The 25,084-nt window shown below is 32.7% G+C and overlaps 1 protein-coding gene across 1 annotated transcript in view; it reads right to left on the bottom strand.

The window, feature by feature from the left end:
* Nucleotides 1-25,084, bottom strand: part of LOC140440930 (uncharacterized) — a 66,835-nt gene that overhangs the window by 4,919 nt on the left and 36,832 nt on the right. The window contains exons 12-15 of the mRNA XM_072531283.1: nucleotides 13,622-13,868; nucleotides 10,691-10,741; nucleotides 7,855-8,039; nucleotides 4,495-4,753 (exon numbers count right to left, since the gene is read on the bottom strand). Of these exons, the coding sequence (XP_072387384.1) occupies nucleotides 4,495-4,753; nucleotides 7,855-8,039; nucleotides 10,691-10,741; nucleotides 13,622-13,868 (742 nt within the window). The remainder of the gene's footprint in view (nucleotides 1-4,494; nucleotides 4,754-7,854; nucleotides 8,040-10,690; nucleotides 10,742-13,621; nucleotides 13,869-25,084) is intronic.

Raw genomic sequence — 25,084 nt, 5'->3', positions numbered from 1 at the left:
CTGACGAAGTAGTCGCAAGTAAAATAAAAAGAAATCACAAAAACGAGTGGATGACACAAAATACATCAGAATCAACAGGAATACAAGGTAATCCAACGTACGATAAGGGCGAGAATTAAAAACGCAAAGGAAAGCTAGATGAAAGAACGTTGTGAATAATTGGAATCACTACAAGAAAAGGACCACAGCTTTGGACTACATAAAAAGGTCAAAAAAATTTCGAGTAAATACAAGAAACACCATGAGACTCGCCTGAAGAATGATCAAGGAAACTACGTTCATACCCAGGAAGAACTAGCTAAAATCTGGGCAAAATATGCTTCGTCCCTCTTTGCGAATAATAGATCGAATCTGTCAACTACTAACTTACCCACGGAAAATTTATCCTGCCCTCCCATTGTTCGCGCCAAGGTGTAGTACGCTCTAAAAGTAGCAAAACTAGGCAAGGATGGAATTACTACGGAAGCCATAAAACTGTTGGACGATGCTGGTAACAATTTTCAATGTCATTATATAACACCGGCCACATTCCAATGAATTGGCCTTATTCAACCTTTATAATGATCCCATAAATAACAAAGAGCGACAAAATGCAAAGACCACAGACTGATAAGTTTAATGAGCCATTTGCTTAAGGTGTTTCTTCGCACCCTTCACACAAGAATATTCAGAAAGCTGGAAGATCTAAGCGGTGAGACACACTTTGGTTTCAAGAGCAGACTGGGTACACGTGAAGCAGCTTTCTGCTTGAATACGCTTGTACAAAACTGCATGGATCAACGAAAGGATATAGTCATAACATTCCTCGATTATGAAAAAGCGTTTGACACCGTAAAACATTCAATGATAAAAATTCTACACAACGCTAACATTGACGAGAAAGATATAAGAGTTATCCAGAATCTATTGGAATCAAAAAGTACGAGTGGGACTGAACAAATCAACCAACACAGAAGAATTTAAAATTTTAAGAGGGGTGTGACAGAGGTGTATTTTGTCTCCTGTGCTCTTCAATCTCTATGTGGAGAACATTTTTGCAGAGGCACTGGAAGGCTCTGAGTGTAGAATAAAGGTAAATGGGTTCCCGATAAATAACATTCGTTACGCCGATGACACCGCGATTATAACAGACAACGAACATGATATGAAGTTGATGTTAAATAAAATAAACACCGTAGGAAAAATATATGGCTTGAGTATAAATGCTGGAAAAACTAAATGCATGGCAATAAGAAAAAACGCACTTTTAAGATTACAACTGCAAGTAGATAATGCTTCAATCGATCAGGTGAAAACATTTAAATACTTGGAAATAATGATAAATGACCAATGGGATCCTCAACAAGAAATAAAATGCCGTACCGAACAAGCAAGACAAGCTTTCATCAAATTTAAACCGCTACTATGTAACCGCAATCTTTCCTTCAATCTCCGCTACAGGATTGTTAAATGCTATGTATGGTCTATATTGTTATACGGCATGGAAACATCGACGTTAAAAGTACCTTCCATTAATAAGTTGGTTGGACGTTGCGAATAATGTTCCGCATACCATGGACAGATAGGGTGAGAAACGAGGAAGTCTTAGGAAAGGCAAATACTGAGAGAGAACTACTCAATTTGATCAAGGTACGAAAAATTGGATACCTCGGCCATATTCTGAGAGGAAAAAAATACGCAATCCCTCAACTAATTATCCAGGGAAAGAGTGAAGGCAAGAGAGGAGTACATAAATAACACTGGCGATCTTTTGCATGCCGCAAAAGACAGACGTCTGGCTTTAAGATAATTCGCCAACGTACTATATAGATGCACTATAAGAAGAAGACAAAGTAAGTGTATTTTTGATGTCTCCAAGTACGATGAAGATGTTATTGATAGCAGAATTGGGCAATTGCTTGGTGAAACTGATAAAGCTGTTCCTTCTACATTCGTTCCACAAATGAAACTGAGAATGACCCACAAGAAAAGCAAAGTGTCTTCGTAGAACAGAGTTCAGTGGTTACACTAACTAATTTTACTGGACAATGGATCTCTGAAACAGATGTTCCAGAAATACCAAAATTTGAGTCTGTTTTACAATCAAATGTTAAATTTCCCCATAAAAGCCAACCAATATTTTATTTTGAGAATTTCTTCCCTGGTGATCTAATAAAACAAATTGTTGCTCAAACAAATTTATATGTTGTACAAAAAGACAGCAAAAATTACAAAAACACTAGCCAAGAAGAAATAAGGGGTATTTTTATTATAATAGGACAGTACCGTTTACCAGACAAAGATTTATGTTGGTCAAGTGATCCTTTTTATAATAATCCTGTTGTCTCCAAAGTTTTTACAATAACCAGGCTCAAAAAATTAATAGAAAAATATACTTTTAAATGACAATTCAGCAGCTGCAGAGAGACGTTCACCTAACTTTGACATAATGTATAAGATAAGACCATTTAGAGATAGACTAAATGAAATTTTTAAAGAACAAGCAATCCTGGAAGTCGATTGTCTATTGATAAATGTATGGTAAAAATTTAAAAGACGTAGTTCTATCAAACAGTATATGCCCAAGAATCCAATTAAGCGTGGTTATAAAATTTGGGCAAAGTGTGATGCTATTACGGGGTATCTACCAGTTTATTATTTACACTGTAAAAACTGAAGGCTTTGAAAATGATGGTTTGGAATACAAGGTTGTAACTGAAGTATGCCAAGATATACCACACAAATCTTTGGCTGTTTTTGATAACATTTTTACAAAGTGCAAACTCTTTTTGTAAACTAAACATTTGTAAGCTAAACAGCTCTATGCCCGATTTCATGAGGAAAAAGAAAACCAAAAATGATAAACTTCAAAATAATGAATTCTGCTCAAACAGTAGCCCTATAACAGCAATAAAGTGGTTGGATATTAAAGAAGTCACGGTTATTACAACTGCCAATCAACCACATGAAGTAACCATGATAAAACGTACACAAAGAGATGGCACAAAGAAAGATATAATGTGCCTAAAAGTTATTGATGATTATACACTAAACATGGTAGGTGTTGATTACTTTGACCACTTTAAGGCATCATATCCCATAAGTAGGAAGTCTAGAAAATCGCGGATAAGATTGTTTCTTTCTTTTAAAAGCAAGTGTGATTAATGCATGTATAATGTACACAAGAAGTCATGATCAAAAAAACACTTCTCACAAGGATTTTAGGCTTAGCCTTGGAAGAGCTCTTGTAGGTGACTTTAGAGTAAAGGCATTTCGACCTGTGATACTTAAAAATAAAAAAACGGGAAACTTTGGTGTTCCAGACGAAATTTGGCTGAGAAATGTAGGACCAGATTTACCAGATGTTTAAAAAAATTATACAAGATGCAGATTTTGCTCAACAAAAAAATAAAGAAAAACGAACTAACATTATACTTAGTTGTTATCAAGGAGCTTTATGCTCAAAAAAATGTTTTAAATCATTTCACACCGCTGTGGTTGAGACCTACTTTAGTTTTGTCACCCTATATGCATTTTTGTATTTTTTTATTAAATAAATTGTTTCACAAATTGTACAAGGGTAATTAATTTCCCACCTACAAACATTTTTTAAAGAACAACGGGAAAATAGTTTCCACCAATTTATTTTTTATTATTTTTTCAAATTACTTTTTATTTCAACAAAAATATGGTTTATTTACCTGCTTTAGATATTAAAAGTATATAAACAAACAAATTAATTCTCCTTATATTCCATGTCTTATTAAGGATTAAAATAGATAAAAATTCCTTTAATATCATGGATAAATAACCATTATTCGTAATTTTAATTAAAATAAATGGTGCTGTTAAATCGTTTTCGTATTTTGCATTATAACAATAACAATATAGTCCTTTTAATGACTTTATGAGATAAGGAAATATAAATCTGTTATTGGAAATTATAATTATGTTTTAATACGGTTGTTAATTTCGTAAAAAAAATACTAAAACTAACTATGCTCTTAATTGAATTAAGCCATACAAGGAGATTTATAAGGGCTCTGATAAAGTTTTTTTGCAGCAGAATTGTAAGTTAATTTTATTTTATTTTTTAATATTTTTCTTAAAACATTTACCTGTTGAAAACCTAAAAATTTAAAAATGCTTTTGCTCATATGATAAATTAGTGCAATATTTTGTCCTCACGAGGATGCTAGAAACATTTCGAACATTGCAGTAGACAATATTAGTAAGAGCGATTACAATTTAAGAGCTTGGTCAAAAACATAAATTTGTACGGTTAAGTAAATAAATTAATTGTGCTTTAGTGTTAGTGCTAAAAGACTTTTATACAAATTAAAATAAACATTACACCAGCTATAATCAGACCGCTTTAAAGATCAAAGTGTTTGGTATCCAAGCTATATTGCTCTACTGGCAATGTCTAACAACCGTCCATATAGAGGAAGTGTCCATTTAATAAAGATGTCTGTTAAAGACTAATTTACTGTATTATAAAATAGTTTAACTTACCACCCCAGAGATTCAATCCTTTTCCCGTATACGCTTCCGATACAACCAGATTTGTTAGGTTAGGATGGGTCAGACTCATAGATAAAAACGTTATTATAACCATCAACAATAATACCCAAGACCTTTTGAGTCCTATTGCGTAGTCTTTAAGTGTGAATTTCTTCCGACCTTGCGTTTCTTTTACATCATAATAATAAAATTGGACCACTGGAGAATATTTCATCGCGAATGATAAGACAACGCTCAAAAAAATGACGCACTGAAAGAAAAAAATATATTTTTATTTCAAATTTCATTGTATAGATGTTAAAATTTACAAAAAACTTTAAAAGGTTTTTCAGATATATTCACATCTAACTAATGCAACGCCAAAGCTTTTCAACCTAGCCCTAAAAGACGTCTTTAAAACTACAAATTGGTCAACCTATGGCATTAACGTTAATGGCAACAAGTTAAACCACCTCAGATTCGCTGACGACATAGTGATTATAGCGAGCACATTCGAGGAACAACAAATTATTATGGAGGAACTAGCAGCCAGCTCCCAATACGTCGGCCTAAAAATGAATATGAAAAAAACAAAAATAATAACAAACACAGATGACCCCAGACGTATAACTATATACGGCAGGGAGATAGAACAAATCCAGGAATATATCTACCTAGGCCAAATCCTGAGACTTGACAAAGAGAACCAAAGTGCGGAAATTATTAGAAGAGCAAGACTAGCATGGGCAGGATTTGGAAAACTTAGTTAGATATTTAAGAACCGCAAAATACCCCAATACTTGAGGAGCAAAGTGTTCAACCAATGCATCCTTCCTATCATGACATATGGATGTCAAACCTGGACCCTAACCAAGGCAAACATGAATAAACTAGCCACAACAGAAAGAACAATGGAAAGAGCAATGTTAGGTATACGACTGTCAGATAAAAAGAAGAACGACTGGGTAAGATCCAAAACAAAACTCGAGGACATAGCAACAAAAATTGCCAAACTTAAATGGAGCTTCGCGGGCCACACTGCTAGACAAAAAGATCAACGTTGGAATACTACAATACAACATTGGAGACCTTACGAAAGTAAACGACCAAGAGGAAGACCACAGATGAGATGGGTTGATGATATTAAAAGAATAGCCGGAACAAATTGGAAATATGTTGCTCAGGATAGAGATCGATGGAAGGAGTTGGGAGAGGCCTATGTCCAAACATGGACGACAGAAGGCTAAGAAGAAGAAGAACTAATGCAACGGCAAACCATATGCAGCAGTAGGATGTATCTAACTAGCAGCAGGATCTAAGATGTAAAGGGCAATATGTAATATGCAACTTACGATATGCAGGACGCAAGATAGAAGGTGCGATTTGCAAGATCCAAGATAAAATGACAAACAGTAAGATTGTACACTTGATATTGATTGAAAAACTTGGTACACAAGTAAAGTAATATTTTGCAAAATTTGTATAAGAGCTTAAATTTTTTCTAAAAAATATAGGAGAGAGGACCGGTTTGGGTACAAGTGACTTTGTCGTCGTATTTTTAAACTAGACTTTCGGAGAAGGTTATAGAAGGCGAGAAAATTAATTCTGTTTTTAGAAGTGAAGGGTTAGTAAATAGTGGGTTAGTGATAATAGAAGAAAAGATAGAAGAAAATGGAAGGGTTAGTGAATCGTAGGAGAACCATGGCTTGCCATCGATATCCCAATTAGAAAACGTAGTATAATTCTTCTAAGGATTTGTTAGCCATGGACGTAGTTAAAAGAAATTTCTGAGGAAAAAAATTGGAAGAAATTGCAGGATCATTGATCATGCTTCAAATTTTTCGCTGGTTTCTTTAGTATAAATGCAAGATAACTTTTTATTTGGTCACTTGAATAGCTACATTACTACTTCACGTGTTTCTAAAATAACTGCTTAAGTTTTTAGTGCTTCTTCAAAAGTTTATGTAACGTTCCATTGCTCTATCATAACCATATTTTCTAGTTAAATTCGTTTCCATTTGTTTCTGTGCATGTTGGCTGTACTTTTTTGTTTTTAGTGTTTTGTTTTAGAAATTACTGTTAATTTCCACCATTTTGACTTTAGGTTATCACCTTCAATGAAATACCATATTGATTTGTGTTCTTTATTCATAAGTTATTTGCCTTTTATGTCATTTCATTTCAAAGTCATTATCCTTTAGAACATTGTTTATTTTTATATGAACATGAATTTATTAGCAATAAAATTAGTAGCATCTTCAATTTTTAATTTTCTTTAAACTCTTCTTTGATCACAATATTATTTTCTCGGTTTTTTGCTTTTACCCTTTAGCTTCAAATTCTTCTTTTATAAATGAGACATGTCTTTTTGAAAGTATTTTTGGTCTTTACGTGTTGCTCTAACTTGTGTTAAAGTTCCATGATCATTTTTTCTTCTTCCGATTTTTAAAAAAGAAGATTGGAATAATAAATCAACAAATTTAAAATCACGAACACGTTCTGGATAAGTTAAGAGATATATACCTAATGCAGTTAAACAAAGAGACATCCAGATGACCTCCGAACACTGTAGAAACTTGTCAAAGGGTGGCTTTTTCAATATTATTGCCGCGATTTCTCAAACCAGAACAAATACGACAACGAAATAATGAGTTTTGCAGCTATTTGCACACGCTTAATAGGAATAAGTCGAGTTTTTGCATCGGTATGTCACAATTGATGAAACGGAGATCCACTACCTCACTCCGAAATCAAATCGACATTTATCTAAGTGAACAGCTCCTCGTATTACTTTAAGCCTAATTAACTAACCAATAGAAAGACTTTCCAAAATCCACAAGGAAAATAAAATTCGTGTAGTTGACTGTATACCATAAATCACCAAAGTTTATTTAAAATCTTGTATAAAAGGTATATAATTTAAAATCAATTTCGGGCTATATCACAGAACGTTTTCGAGCTAAAAAGCCCATAATCAGTGTTTTGTTACTAGATGTACATGAATAAAGCCACTTGTTATACCTGTTTAAAAACCTTTTTACCTTTGTGTTTTTACATGGCACATAGTTTAATATGTCTTACATTTTATTTAAAAATATGTTGTGGCGTTTGAGTGTACTTTCCAGAAGGTAAGGTGTACTTGACAATTTATATCGCAATAAAGTGTAGTTCAAATATCGAAAGTCTATTAATCTAGATTGGTCTAGATCATTGATAAGGAACAGAAAGAAAACTGAAAGGATCACTTATACTCTACTATAAAAACTGACTATATAAAACTGTGCCAAAATATATCATTTACGTTATTACACCTTCAAAATTTTTTGAGCACTTATTTGTTAAAATAACTATCAATTATCAATTTTCACTTACCGTCCCACAAGAAAAATATATTAGCGCCACTGTGATAGAGTTATCCGATACGGATAGGCAGATGATTTGGAGGGAAGAACCAAATAAGCCACCACATGCGCCACCAAACAGATTAACTATCATATAAAAAGGGGGAAATCGGGAAAAGTATCCATTGGAGCTCATACCAAAAAACGCGGAAATGGCTGAAACATAAATAAAACATATATTTACTACTTTTAAACTGTTATTCAGATTTGATTTTATTTGATGTTTCGATTTCCAGATGGAAAATTGTTTTCTAACTGCAAATTTTCGAAAAAGTAAGCCATTGATTTCTAACCATCAATACACAAAAGCTGCAATACTTGGGGCGTGTTATGCGTAACTTGCGTAACATACTTCAATTAATTATACAAGGTAAAATCCAGGGTAAGAGAAGTGTAGGAAAGAGAAGAATCTCATGAGAGAGCGGCAGCATCTAAAATCAGAATAGCCATGATGATTGCCAATCTCTGCTGCGGAGATGGCACGTAAAAATGAAGAATATTTTACATTTACACTTTTCTTATTTTATTAAACTCTTATCCCTACTTCTTCTGTATCTTCTGTACATTTATCATTCTACTATTTTTTCTGAGCTACTCATATTGTTGTTTTAATTTTCTGTTTGCGGTTTTGTATCTTGTGACATTTATATGTTTACAAAATCTTCTTTTGTCCATTAGTTTTATAATCCAAAGATTTTTTAATTGGGATCATTATCGTGTCTCTAAAAGTTAGGCACCCAGTTTCATTACAATTTTCATTTGTAATAAGGCGTTTTTTGTTTAGTTATTAGTTATTATAATTGTCGACGCTTTTTTATTGTTGGGTATTTTAGAGGGGAACTGATTTTTTCTGGATTTTGCTGAGCTTTCATTTTCTTTACTGATTTGATAGAACTACGGTATCTCTCGTTAATCAGTATATAATCTATTTGGTTTCATATAATTCTCCCTTTAGTATCTGAAAGTGACTATTGCGTATACTACTTGTCAAATATTACTAAAGAAGATTTTGCGTTTTGACTAGATTAAGTAAAAACGCACTCGAAAGAAAAGGGATACATAATCCGCTATCTCTCTTTGCATGTTGGTGCACTCTGTGCAACAAGTTTACATGGTTTAGGTCATGGGGATGAAAATAGAATAATAGGATTTGCAGCTTCCAAGGACATGTTCGTTGGAAGTACCTACTTCCACCACAGGAATATCCATAAAGTAACATAGACTCAGGATAATTCCTGAAGCATAATTTTGTTTCACAGCACAGCACTCCAGTGAACTACAAGTGCTCCGACTAACTGAATACGTTGCAGCTAGATTCAAAGATAGACAGTACACAGGAGCTGCCTTTCTAGCTGCCTATATAGGTTCAGGGTCCGGATAGGAGAAGTCAATAGTCATATAAGTCAGGGAGATACAATATCAAACTGATGTATTCAATGAAAAATAGCAATAAATCCCAAGAAGATCCAAACGGATACCTTCAAAAGGTGAAGAGATAACTCAGACGATCAATTAATAGTACAAAACTGGCCCATCGAATGAAAAACGAAGCCAGGAGTTACAATGGATAACGCTTACACCACATGTGAATGCAACAATTCAAAAGTCAAAAGCATCAAGAGGACTCCCAGGAAGGAAAAACAAATTAAGAACAAAAACAAAGATCAGAGTAATAAATAGCATCATACATGCAAAACAAACAGAAAGAAGGTACAAGAAGCCTGTTTGGAGACCTAAACCAAGTAAGAGTACTAGAAATAATAGAAGAAAAAGCCATTGAAAAATTCATCCAAACATCAATCATCCAAACCAGATTCTACGAGAATCAATAAGATATGATGTTTTCCATAGATCACACAGAACACCAAAGTAACAATTACTAGGAAATGCTTAAACAAACAAGATGACAATATAACGGAGCTCTAAATAAATAAGACACCCTCTTCAAAAAAAAATATTTATATAAAAAACAAACAAAAAAATGCTTTGACCAACAAAACAAATTCAGAAAAACTAACAAAACGGCACAAGCCACACAAAAATATTATCTCCAATGTACAAGAAAACTATATCTCGTATTATGCGCAAGAAAAGCATAACGATGATATCCCAATTAAGACAATTTATAGAGCCTCACGCTCTCCAGCCTAACTAGCATAAGTATTTCATGTGGGAGCCCTTCTATCCAGGACTCATAAATGACAAGCATTTTGCTAATTTCTATCCTCTATAGCACATCAACGTGCTATCAGGGAAAGGGGGATAGTCTGGAGCATTGGGACGAGCTGGGGTAGTTTCTAGATCAATTGGGACCAATTTTCCATACCCCAATGAATTGTAACGCCTATAAAAGTAGGTTTTTAAGGGCTGGGTTAGTTTTTATTGATTGCTTGCTAGTTTCAAGCTATATTTGCCGAGTACCATAGTCTACGAGTTGGTATTTTGAAATGGGTATTTGTCACTATCGTGTCATATTCCTTACAAAATTCTACCAGTCTACCATGAAATTAACCTTTTCCTAGTTTAGCGTTAAAATCCCCAATATTCTCGTTATGACCCTGCTGTTGCTAATTACGTGAAATATACGATTTTAGGTTAGATTCTTATTCTTTGTGTTTCTCGATAGTTTGTTTTAAATTATAAAATATGCAAAAACTTTTATTTTTCTCATATCGTTATTTATAAATATTGCAGCATTGTTTAAAAACTTTTTAAACACTGGTTGCAGTGACTTATAACTTATATATTATTAAGGCAGAAAAACTTGGTCTATAACTGGATTTATAATTTCAATAATACCTTATTACCTGCAATAGTTCCCATCACTAGTAAAGCCACACCAAAAAATAAGTTTTGCCCTAAAAAATAAAACTGATTATATGTTTTATAAACTAAATATTATATGTTTAATAAAATAAGGTCATTTTTAAGCCAATCCATTCAAACAGAAGTCTCTTATTTCTAATTTAGAATGTCATTGCTCACTCATTTCTCACTTGCTAATGCGGTACATTGTCCGTATCTTCTATAAACAAAAAGCGAATCAATATATACTCAAAACGTTAAAGAAGTTTTTTAAACTATTATAGCAGTTATAATAAGATCTTCAGAAAAAATCTTGGATCTATAGAAATCTTCTTTTTCTACTTCTTGGAGATCTTTCGATCTGTTTAATACTAAAGCTGCCCCTGGTTAATTTCCTGGGAGGTAGATTGCCAACTATCCCTCCATCTTTTAGGTGGTCTTTCAGGAGGTCTTGAACCGGGCGGGTTGTTTTCTAGGGCAATTTTTGGGAGTCTATTCTCATCCATTCGTCTTACATGATTGTATCACATCCTATTACGCTGCCTTCCCCATCTTACAATATCTTGAATTTTGCACTGCTCTCTGACGTTTGTATTTCTCACCCTGTCCCATCTTGTTTTGCCCACTATTGTTTTAGGGTTTTCATTTCGGCAACCCTTAGCATCTGTTTCGATTTGTTGGTATCTTCTGGCACTTCTATGCCATATGTCATGATCGGTCGTATGCAAGTCTTGTAGATTCTAATTTTACAATCTGTGCGCATATACGGATTAAACCAGACTATTTCCCGCAGACATCCCGACAATGCGGATGTTTTGTTTATCTGACTCCTTAGGTCCTTTACTGGGTCGTGTGTGTTTGGTATATCTACGCCCAGATATCTGAATTGCATCACCTGTTCTATGGGGTTGTTCTCAAACACTAACTTACATTTGAGCGGATCTATTGCTATTGTCATACATTTAGTTTTGTTGGTAGAAGTGGTCATAGTTAGTTGACGGCTTATTTGAAAGAACTGAAAGAGTTATCTCTGAAGATCGTCTTCTAATTCGGCAATAATTGCTGCATCATCTGCGTAACACACCAGACTATTCTTTTGTTGCCCATTCTGTATCCGAGATTGAGAGATGTTACTTTGTTTATAATGTTCCCCATGAGTAGGTTAAAAAAGAAGGGACCTAAACTGTCGCCTTGTCTAATTCCTCCCGGTGTTGGATTATTTTCAGTGAATTGGTCTACTACTCTAACTTTGGTTACATTGTTGTTATTTAGGTTATGGACTCTCTTTGTTATGTTGATCGTGTTTTATTTCCTATTAATATTTTTAGAATGTCTTCCAGCCAAACCCTGTCAAACGCCTTCGTCAGATCAATGAAGCACATATACGCTGGCATGCCGAACTCTACAGATTTTTCTTTTATTTGTTTTATTATAAATATTGCATCTGTTATAGACAGCCCTCTTGTAAAACCTTGTTTTTCTTCAGCATTAGCGATTTGCCTTTCCAATTTGTCCTTAAGAATATTCGTGAGAAGTTTCATCGTTGTATTTAAGAGGGTTATTCCTCTGTAGTTTTGTGGGCAAGTTTTTTGTACTTTTATAAATATGGGGATTATGATACGCTTATGCCATTCCTCTGGTGTTTCTGTGTCGTTTAAGATTTTGTTAACTAGTGGTGACAGTTTACTTGCAAGTTCAGGGCCTCCATATTTTAAGAGTTCATTGTGTATACCATCGTTTTCAGGTGATTTTCTGTTTTTTAGCTTCTAGATGTTTGCTTCTACCCCTTCGTCATTGATTGTAGCACTTATATCTGCTTCGTATTCGTTTGTATTCAGCGTTTCTTCCGCATCATATAGCTCCTTAAAATGCTGTTGCCATGTCTCTATACCTCACCATCAAGGTCGTAGTCCATGGTTCCTGAGAAAAAATGGTGTTACATTAGTGCTGCCAGCTGTTAAAAACGCAAGGTATCGACACAAGACAATGTAGAATAAGTTCTTGGAGGTGGTTTTAGGGGGAAGTTCAGAGATATGAGCTGCAAACGTATTTGCATCTTGTTTGGACTTCCAAAGTTTACATTCTCAGACAAATACTTATAAGCTTATTCGTATAAGTTTTAGAGATTCAGTGGCATTTTCGTCTCTGCCGACTGGAGTAATAAGTTAAAAAAAAATAAGAAAATTCTTATGATTTAATATTATCATGATACAGAAATTATTATTTCTTGTTTTTCTCAATGCATTCAAGTATAATCTAATTGACTTTATTTATAATATTTATAATAAGAAATACTATCTAATGTCTTAATAATCGATTCTATTTAATGGGATAAGATAACTGTATTTTTAAGATCCTTATCTATCATACTTTTTACTGCATTATTATTATAGTTTTTATCAGGCTTTGAAATTTTTTCAACCTTTGACTTTATTATATATAATAAAGTCAAAGGTTGAAAAAATTTCAAAGCCTATATATATATATATATATATATATATATATATATATATATATATATATATATATATATATATATATATATGTATATATATATATATATATATATATATATATATATATATAGCCTCGAGATTCCAAAGACAATCATAGGACTTTTACCAATTGTCTCCAGCGAACATTCTTGAGGATACCAATCCAGCGCAGTCCTGGCAATGTCATATTGGGGTCTACAGAGTGTATAGCCCAGCCTTCTCCATTTTCTCTGCCTTATCTGCTTTATGATATTTTCTTGGTTTGTTTAGGAAAAATATACGACGAATTTTTCGTAAAGTTCTATTGATAAAAACTTATAATTGCTATATCATGGGTGCCAATATCTACCACGTTTCAGAATGTGGTTCCCATCCCATATAGTAATATCATTAAATAGTACTATTTTAATAAGAAATTTAGTTTAGAAAAATACTCACAGGAGTCCGTATCCGCTTTGACCAAGATCGTGAAAATTGTAAACAACACACACATAAGCCCAGTGCTGATCAAAAACCTTAGTCTCATTTCTATCCTGTGTGCAAATAAAACGGTACATGTGCCTGATATTACACTCATCACAGAAGTTACTATGGTATTAACAGATGCAAACATAGTCTGTAAATCTGTTTTGTCGTTGGCATCATACGTTGGCTTTGATGTGTCTCTGAATTTGTACATCCAGTACTAGAAAACAATAAAAAATGTACAAATTTGTTTTAACATGTCTAATTTCTTAAAATTGTACATACATATTAGACACAGTACCTTGCGAAATATTAAGCAACTAAGTTTACCTATGATTTAAGTATACTGCTTCAGCTTGACCTCTGCAATAATCCCCGTAACAATAGGTAGAGTGGAAGGGTAGTTAAGAGCAATATTGAATCATATTGAATTTAAACACATAATCAATCATCATTAAAACCTTAATTCGGTTATTTTTTTTGCAATAAATTTGTTTTTAATTAGAAATTTATTATTTTAATATAAAATGTCAATACATCTACAACTGCCAGACAACAGTTAACATTATTGATCAAAATTGAATTCAATTATTGACATATCTATAGTGTATTTTTATGTATGAGAGAGTAATAAAACAATAAATTATGTATGCAAATCCCTAAACTGTTGATACGGGTGACTCAATGAAAAACAGATATTTGTCAACAAGTTTACAGAAGTATATAGGAAAACAATTTTAAATTGAGTATGACCACCAGGTATAAAGGTTGGAGCAGAATAGAATACAATGGTTGTTGTGAGGGTTACTAATCCCTAAATAAGGTTGCCAGTGTCGGAGTGATGGAGGTTAACAGGTACTAATGAATTTGCAAGAAATGTAAGATGTTTATTTTATTGGTTATTTATAACCAATAAAAGTTTAATAAGTACCTACCTATTTGCAAAATAAAGTTTAATTCTTTAGATAAAATAAAACGTTTTATTTTATCTATTTGCAAAATAAAGTTTAATTCTTTGCCTATTTGCAAAATAAAGTTTAATTCTTTAGATAAAATAAAACGTTTTATTTTATCTGAAATGAGTGCATTCCACGAAGTAAGGGTTTCAACAATCAAACATTTAATTCTTTAATTCCAGGAATCTACGACAGTAATTGACTAGATAATTACCTTCTAAACTTATTCCACAGAAAATGTGATAGTGGGTTTTTCCATTTTGTATATAGGAAGGTCCAAGTGGCGTATTCAAAATTCTTAACAGTTCACTAAAAGTAGGTACTTCAGTTGCAAGGTGCAGTTTATTGTGTATACTAGTGTTATGGAAAATTTGAAAGTGCCGTGTAAACGCCGAAAAATTGGTCCTCTAACAGTTAATGAAAAAACATTAATATTTAATTGTTTTAAATCATTTACAGACAAACGTTTATGTGAAAGTGTTGATGAGACCGTTGAGTTAGTTAGCAGTACACTTGGTGTTGGGAAATCTACGATTTACAGAGTTATTAAAGAAGAGAAATGTGGTAGTTTTCAAATGCCATGTAATGCTCCAGGGAAACCAAAATTTCAAATAGAATATCATTTTAAAGAAGGACTTCGACGGAAAGTGCATGAATTCTTCTTTAGACAAGAATTTCCAACATTGGATAAAGATCTTGTCTCAGTTCGAGATGATAAGGTTTACCCAGAAATAAGTCGAAGTACGTTATGGAAACTTTTAAAAGAAATAGGCTTCCGCTGGAAAAAGAATCCCAGAAAGTCTATTTTATTAGAAAGAAGCGATATTGTCATATGGAGAAGACATTTTCTAAGAACCATAAAGGAAATGAGAAACCAAAACAGAAAAATATTTTATCTTGATGAAACATGGATCAAAGAGGGTCATACACCAAATAAATTTTGGCAGGATGAAACTGTTACAAGTCAAAGGTACGCTTTTGTAAATAACTTATCTACTGGTTTAAACCCACCATCAGGAAAGGGACGCAGGCTGATAATAGTACACATTGGCAGTTCAGACGGTTTTGTTGAAGGTGGTTTATTAACTTTTAAATCAACTCGTACCGGTGACTACCATGAAGACATGAACGCTGATGTCTTTCAAGAATGGTTCGAACAAATTGTATGTAACATGTAAAACTGAAAACTGGGAAAAGGCAGTAAATCACACTATTAAAGAAGAGGAAAAAATGTGGAAGCTGGACAATATTACTGATAAAATGATCGAGCCAGTTATTATAAATCTTGGTTCTGAAAGTTCATCTTCTGAATCTGATTTGGATTTGTAACAAGTAGCTGTAAGTTTTATATTAATATTTTTATTCATCTATTTAACATACCTTAGACGGTTTTAAAAACTCTTTTTCTCTTTTGTAATTTTTAAAAATTAAAAAAAAATGTGAATTTTTTAAAACCCTTTTTAATGTAGGCCAGTCAGTTCTAATATAGTGTGTGATAAAAGAGGTCACTTTTGTTTACATACACATAACACTTTATAACACTGAAATAATTCATTTAATTTTTACAATTATTCAAAGTAATTTTTCAATTAATCTTCTTCCTAAGAACTGTGTAATAGTAATGGATAGTGCAAGTTATCACTCCAGACTTATAGAAGGACTGCCTACAACCAAGTGGTTAAAAAAAGACTTGCAGAATTGGCTGAGTTCAAAAAATATTACGTACCATCCCGGATCTATAAGAAAGGAACTTTATTCGTTGTGTGCCCTTCATAAAGAAAAATTTAAAAAATACGAAATTGATGAAATTGCCAAAAATCGTGGAATGACAGTACTTAGATCCCCACCATATCATTGTGAATTAAACTTGATTGAACTGTTATGGGCACAGATAAAGAGTGAAGTTTCAAGAAAAAATACCACTTTTAAAATTCATTATGTTAAACAGTTATTTTTGGAGGCCGTAAATAATGTAAAACTGAAAACTGGGAAAAGGCAGTAAATCACACTATTAAAGAAGAGGAAAAAATGTGGAAGCTGGACAATATTACTGATAAAATGATCGAGCCAGTTATTATAAATCTTGGTTCTGAAAGTTCATCTTCTGAATCTGATTTGGATTTGTAACAAGTAGCTGTAAGTTTTATATTAATATTTTTATTCATCTATTTAACATACCTTAGACGGTTTTAAAAACTCTTTTTCTCTTTTGTAATTTTTAAAAATTAAAAAAAAATGTGAATTTTTTAAAACCCTTTTTAATGTAGGCCAGTCAGTTCTAATATAGTGTGTGATAAAAGAGGTCACTTTTGTTTACATACACATAACACTTTATAACACTGAAATAATTCATTTAATTTTTACAATTATTCAAAGTAATTTTTCAATTAATCTTGAGCACGCCCATGGAGTGGTCGGAGCTACCAGTTAAAATTATGCTAATTACTCTCTCGTTCATAAAAATAAACTATAGATAGTTTTTAGCTGTTCATAATAAAAATTGTTAACTGAATCCAATATATTGAGACTTGGTTTAGAAATTTGATGTCTGTATTTAGCTAATTTAAAAACATACCATTATTTAAAGCGTGGTAAATAATTATTCTAAAATTTTATGTATTCAAAATTTTACCTTATATTATTCATAATAGACCCCGCATGATACAGTAGGTCGAGAATTGGTTATTAGGGAGCTAAAAATAAAAAAATTATACAGGATATTTCATTACGAGATTCTAAAACACGGAGGTGAAAGTATAGGTAATCCTAGAGATGACAAATCTTATACAAAAACTATTATTGCACTGCAAGATACCAGACGCATGGAGAAACAGCATAATGATACTAATGTTCAAGAAAGGAGATAAAGAAAACCCCAACAATTATAGAGGTATAAATCGACTAAACACCGCACTTAAACTTAACCTCAAAAGTCCTAACCAACAAAATCAATAAACTAACAACTTTATCAGATTAACAACAAGGATTCAGATCCGGAAGATCCTGCGTAGATGCCGTATTTGTACTAAGACAAATCACAGAAAAGGCCATCGAGTACAATAAACCAGCATATCTATGTTTTATAGATCTGACAAAGGCTTTCGATCAATTCCAAGTCAAAGACGTCTTACACCTACTGTATAAAAGAAACATACCAATCAATATTATACAAACCATCGAAAACATGTACTTCCATAATCGAATACAGGCAAAGATAAATGGAAAACTAACACAGTGTATAGCACTACAAAGCGGAATCAGACAGGTTGACTCATTAAGCCCACTTCTCTTTAATATAATAATGGACGAAATAATACAAGCAGTACGTAAAGGTCATGGTTACAGAATAAGGAACAAAGAAATCTAAATATTATGTTATGCAGACGACGCCGCAATAATCGCCGAGACAGAAGACGAGCTCCAAAGATTAACACACATCTTTAATACATAAAACATGACAATATTAGCAGAAAAAACCAAATGTATGACAACATCTAAATACCCACTACGATGTAAAATCGAAATTGATGAGAAAATAATAAAGCAGGAAGCAAGGTTTAGATATCTGGGAATAGATATAACTAGTTACGGAGATGTTAAAGAAGAAGTACGAAAACAAAGCTTAAAAGCAAGTAAAGTGGCGGGATCTCTTAATGACAGAATCTGGAAGAACGAACACCTAATACAAGACAAAAAAACAAGAATCTATAAAGCAGCCATTAGACCTATATTAACATACATGGCGAAGACAACATCTGACATCTAAAACGAAACAACTACTCGAAACAATAGAGATGAAAACACTCCGACGAACATCAAAGAAAAGTCTGTTTGATAGGGAGAGAAGCTAAAACATAGGAAGAACATGCAATATAGAAGACAAAACTGTATGGGTGACAAAACGGAAACAGGAGTGGAACGAACACATTAGTAGAATGGCAGAGGATAGGATAGTACGAATAGCACGAGATTTTAATGGACTATGGTAAATAATGGGGTTATTAAATTTGATGACCATTTATTTGGAACACAACTGTACACTCTTTTATAACATTACTTATTATAATTGTATTTAGTACTTAGTTGAAGTTGCTATGAGACTACTTCATAATTACTAATACGTGATACGTCAGCTTGCCATCTTGACGTTAATTTAGTTTTGATCTTCGAGGTAATAATCGTTGTCTCCTTTATAATAGTCCTTGCTATATCAGCAGTCATTCATTAGTGGTTCAAGTTTGTTTTATCAACCTACGACAACAATACGTCCGCGATTCACAATTCTGCTGACTTACACATTCTAATCGAGGCTATTTTTTATGAATGTCCTCGATTCGAATTATTAAACATATTTTATATAAACAAATGCGAAGTGTGTTACACGTTCCTTTTAAACTTAATCTTTTTATGAATTGTAGTATTTTAGGGATCATACCACAGGACGAAGAAGTATTGACAGACCAAGAAAGAGATGGTGCGATAATTTAAACAATTTAGGAGGCTAATACTGAAGAAGAAACAGACTTTAAAGCCTACATACAAGAAGAGAGAAGAAGAAGAAGATATTGAATTAAAAATAAAGATTGTGGACTATAAAGACTTGCGTGGACCACTCTGTACATTTAAATTTATGTTTAAAAAGTGCACATTTAAATTTAAACGTTGACAGGACCCAGAGTTTTTTATATTTTTTTAAAATAAGAACAAAAAACAATTTTATTCCACACTGTATATTGTTTCCACACTATATATTGTTCTTTCTGATAAGATTAATCAAATAATTATTCTTATTTTTATTTTTAAGATATAATAATATTTTGATAAAATTCTGAAATTTCCTATACTGAAATACATATTATAATCTTTTCTTTCCTCTCTTTTTCTCAACAAACTGATCGATTTTGGGAGTTTATGTCACCTCGATATTGCTTAATGGTAGTCGATATTAGTTTCCAGAAGCGTGGATATGCACTCGAAAAATGAATATCATCCAATTATTTCTAATTACAACTTAAAATCGATATTAAAATTATCGGAAACATTAAGGAGATTAGATAATGAACCCATCTCGTACCTCCAAGAGCATAGCATATATAATGGTGTTTTTTTATTTGGAATTGAAATTAATTATATAAATATTTTTATATATTAAATAATCAGAGATTGAAATACTTGGAAAATCCTCAGGAAACGAAGTTTGAGGATAAAGAGACTTGGTGGTGGTCAAACGAAGATAAAATAATTCAGTGTGTTCCTACTACGTACGGATACTTATTTATTATTAAATAATTAAATACTGTTAAAAATATTGCTGACACTTGAATTAGCTTTTAAAATCATAAAAATATATAAAGTGTTTTATTAAAAGAACTGAGAAGAAAGAGAACTACTCAATTTGATCAAGGTACGAAAAATTGGATACCTCGGCCATATTCTGAGAGAAAAAAAATACGCAATCCCTCAATTAATCATCCAGGGAAATATTGAAGGCAAGAGAGGAGTAGGTCGCAAACAAATGTCGTGCCTACGGAACATAAAGGACCGGACAGGCATAAATAACACTGGCGATATTTTGCATGCCGCAAAAGACAGACGTTTGGCCTTAAGATAATTCGCCAACGCACTATAGGTGCACGGCACTATAAGAAGAAGTTTATTAAAAATGAAAATGATGGACTAGATTTGTGTGAATCAACCTGTACATTTTGTAGCATTTTCATTTCAGCCCGTATATCATAAAAACCGAAAAAGATTCTTAATTCTTAGATTAATAATCTAAACATTTTGGAGTGTGTATGAGTATTAAATAAATTGCTCTTTCGTTTGATCTCGGTTCCGCCTAGATATTTAAGCAGGAGATAAATAAGAATATTTTCCCTTAGGTTGGTGGGAAAATGTATACTCGCGAGAGGATGAATTTTGTTATCGGAGGAGTTCGATGTTGACAACCGTCAGGCAACGATGGAGTACGTAGAGTCCCGTTCAGACTTGGCCTGTTTTTAGTTTTTTTGTCGCAATTGGGCATGTAGCCCGGAAGAAAGATGGGAAAATCGATAATGTGGTGCAGTACTACGAATATATAATTAACAGTTAAAAAAGATAAAATAAAGTAATTTAATTCAGTAGAAAATTAGAAAGTTAAGTCTACAGCAATATTATGTAAGTTAAAATTAATTTTAAAATATTTTATAATATAGGTATTGTATTGTAGTATTTCTATTTTTCTTTTGTATGTATTAAAAACCAAAAAATATTTTTAATCTTTTTGCGTAGCTGAGATTGATAATATATTCATTTTAAGTTTGTTTATATCACACAGATGGTATTTCTTTGATGTTGATTCCGCTTAATATTGCGCGTCAAATAAATATCCACTTAGATTGGTGAGACATTTACGCATGGAGGCGAACGATTTATACGATACGAGTCAGGTCATTAGTTAGTCCGAATTTTTCTTTTTTAAATTCGTAATGTTTTCTCGTTATTGGTTTTTTGTCATCGGAAATTGGTTAGTAAGTAGTGAAGTGTAGTTAAGTCGAGATTTTGGATTTGGAAGAGATAGCTTTCGGGTGTAGTCTTCAATGCAGGCAAATTTTTTCAATTTGAAAGGTGAATTTGTACTCAAAATACCATCTGGTAGTTTTTGTTGAGTTAATCACCGAATGGTTGTGTTTTGCCTTATGTAAGAAATTTTGTAAGACCGCGTTTCCAACCATTTAAGAGGTCCACATGGTTTAAGGCATCCAGGATAATCCGAAGCCCGAACTTCACAAGAATTGTCCATATTTGTGTTCTATGGTCACTTCAGTCCAATTCCAGCTTGAGTGGGATTGGCCACACAGTTGTGTGTTTGTTTACAGTGTTTTTGATCGAATTCTAATCCCAAAAACTTCTTAAAGGAAATACCAGCTAGAGTTATATAAGGTAGTTTTTGTTAAAATTTTTATAAGTAAAAATGGACATTTTTCATTAATAAAAAAAAATTTTGCTTTCATGACAAACTAAAAAATTGTAAAGTAATAAAATTATAAGTTTTATGGATTAGCTAATTGTCATATTAGTTAAATGCAATTAATTTTAAAATTTAATAATTTTTAAAATAATAATATTTTAAAAAGGTTTGATATTTCATTTTTTAATTTTTGACAATTGGCACATAACCATCAATTTAAATTGTTTTGTTTAACCTTTAATTACGGGCTACGGTGTACTCAGTACACCAGTCGCACTAAATTGGCCGCTATTTCTGATAAGCACTGGTTGCGCACGTGTCCCTTTACCTAACCTATCTCTGATGTGTCAGCTATAAACCTCAACAGTTGTAAAATTGATTGCTGCAGAGATAGACTGACGGTTGGAAAAATTCAGGAGAAGTTTACCAGTGGTGTATGTAGTACACCAAGCACCTAGTTATGTAAGTAAATTTTGTGAGATTTATATTACGTTTATCTACTAAAAAATAGCATTATTAATGTATAGCGACTTATATGTAACAAAAGCTAGACATTTTGCAACGTTTTGAATAAAAGAATTTGTAATTTGTTATTAAAATTTTAATAAAACTTTCATTTTATTATAATAAAACTAGTTTTATGATAGCTTTCTTCCATAGCAATACGGTCATGTCTCTTTGAAATATTAATTAGAAATAAATAATAAAAATTACAAACGTTGCCTCTATATATTTCTCGTAACGTTTATAAATCGAGAGGTACTACAAAATATTTACTTTGCAGGGATCGTGTACCAGTAAGAAATCCCCAAAAACTCTCAGAAGATGAACTTAGAGCTATGGCTCAAGCTATATTTGAGGAAGAATCTGATGAAGATGTTGGTGGAGATCCAGATACTTCAGACGACGAGCTAATAGAAAAAACGGAGCACGACACTGAATCAGAAGTTGATCTGAATGACGAAAATCAATATACGATTGACTCGGACACAAACAGTAACATTGAAAACAGTTCAGATCTTGATGAAGACAATGATTATTTTATAGCAAAAGACAGAAAAACTAAATGGTATACGAAATCTCTTCTTAGCAAATTTACTAAAACTCCTTCAAAAAATATTGTCAAGATATTTCCTGGGCCAACAGTTTGTGCGAGAGATGTTACTACGGAACTAAGTGCTTTTGAAAAACTCTTTACAAATGAAATCATAGAAAATATAGTTGAATGTACAAATTTGCAGATTGCAAAAATGCGATTAAATTATGAACGGCCAAGACGGGCTAAAGATACGACTAAACAGGAAATCATGGCATTATTAGGATTATTATTTCTTGCAGGGACTAAAAAACAAAATCATACACACTTCCTCGAATTGTGGACAAAAGATGGTACCGGCTCAGAAATCTTTCGAGCCTGTATGAGCGCAGATCGATTTTTATTTTTGCTTGCTGCTCTTAGGTTTGACAACAAAGATACTCGAAAGGACCGAAAATCAATTGACAAACTTGCTGCCATTCGCTTTACTCTTGATACGTTTATGAAAAACTGTAGCAGCAACTATTCCTTGGGAGAAGAAATGACTATCGATGAAATGTTGATACCTTTTAGAGGTAGATGCAACTTTGTGCAATACATTCCAAGTAAACCTGCAAAGTATGGCTTAAAAGTATTTGTGTTATGTGGGCCCTACAAAAAATCTAACACACCAACGGATATTACCCATCGCCTGCTTCAACCTTGGAAAGGTAAAAACCGTAATTTAACATGCGACAATTGGTATACGAGTTATCCGTTGGCAATTAACCTTTTGAAGGAAAAGATAACGATGGTTGGCACACTTAAACGAAATAAAAGGGAACTACCTCCAGAGTTTTTACCAAGAAAAAACACACCAATTGGATCATCAACTTTTGGTTTTTAAAAAGAAGTTACCATTGTATCCTACACACCAAAAAAAAATAAAGCTGTCATTCTCCTATTTACCATGCACAGTAATTCTACAGTAGATCCCGAAACAGGAAAACCAATGATAATTTTAGACTATAATTCACATAAAGGAGGCGTAGACACTGTAGACAAAATGTGCAGTACCTATTCGGTATCCCGAAGAACACGAAGATGGCCAATGGCATTGTTTTTTCAACTCCTGAATATTGCCGGAATTAACAGCCAGATCCTGTACAATGCTGCCAACATCGACAATCCTCAAAAATATAGAAGAGTTTTTCTAAAAGAATTATCATTGGCATTGATAAGACCTCATCTTTCTGAGAGGGCGGAAATACAGAGTTTACCTCTGGATTTAAAAATATTCTTGAAGAAATACAAAAACGTACAAGACGACCACGATGAAGAACCACCAGCAAAAAAACGGGGGAGGTGCCATTGTTGTGGAAGGAGCAAAAATAGAGTTACAACAATATCTTGCAACAAATGTAATAGAATGGTTTGTAAAGAGCACTCTGTTACAATTTGTGCAAATTGTAATTTAGTAGACGCAAACGAGGAAGAAAACGGAAGTGAATAGCACACATATTCTCAAATATGTTCATTTGTGAATGATTATTTACTCCTAGTTTTTAGATTTATATACTAGTTTTATAATATTTTTAATGTTAAGCTAATATACAAGAATCTCAAGAAGGTTATTTTTAGAGAAAAAGAAGTGGTTGAGTTTTTGTTCTTATATTTATTGCTAATCTTTATATTTTCGTTATGTATTATTTTTTATGTTAAGACATTCTCTTAAATATATGCCTACATTTATTATATACAATATATGTACTAAAAATACCTAGTTGTGGCTTTTATTTGCGTTTTTAGTCGGTGGTGTACAGAATACACCGCGCACGTAGTTATGACTAATGGAGGGGCGCCCGTAGTTAAAGGTTAAAGGTTAACCTCAGTGTAAGCTCCGTTAAAAAATCTAGATATTTTGATTTTAATAATAATTTAAATTCCTATAAGTATCTCCAACGTCTGGAGTTTGTTGTAAATCGTTACAAATGTAAGGTTTGTTGGTAAATTTTGTTAATATTATTTGTAATAACTATTGCTGTAAGGTAATAATAAATATGTAATGTTTCTCTCTAAACCAGGAGTTGTAGAATTATTTCTTGTAAAAAGATTTTCATCCTTTATTATTTTTAAGGAAAGAAAAGCCTTTCTTTCTATCCAGCAAGAGGATTCTTTTAAACGGCATCCAATTCAAATAGTTTAAGAACCTTCTTGTGTGCTCCTGTGAGCAAGAAATCTCTGTAAGTATTTTTTGATTTCTTTCTTTGTAGTTACCCCATCCAGACCCTTTTTTATTAACTTACTTACGACCAAGCTCTCCAACCAAACCAAGAGTGGCCGTTCTCAAACGTTTCGGTTTGTTTGCTTACCCTATCTCCAGCCCGAGAATTGCTCAGTCCCTACTTTTAACCCCCTATAAGTGATACCCAATGTGGTAGGCAAATTATACCGTTACTGTATAAAGTATTAAAAAAAAGTTAAAAATACTTTACAAATATATTATATAAGCG

Source organism: Diabrotica undecimpunctata, chromosome 5 (assembly GCF_040954645.1).
Source record: "Diabrotica undecimpunctata isolate CICGRU chromosome 5, icDiaUnde3, whole genome shotgun sequence".
Lineage (NCBI taxonomy): Eukaryota > Metazoa > Arthropoda > Insecta > Coleoptera > Chrysomelidae > Diabrotica > Diabrotica undecimpunctata.
Note: the sequence above shows the minus strand (reverse complement) of the source record. Positions and strands in the feature narration are given on the sequence as shown.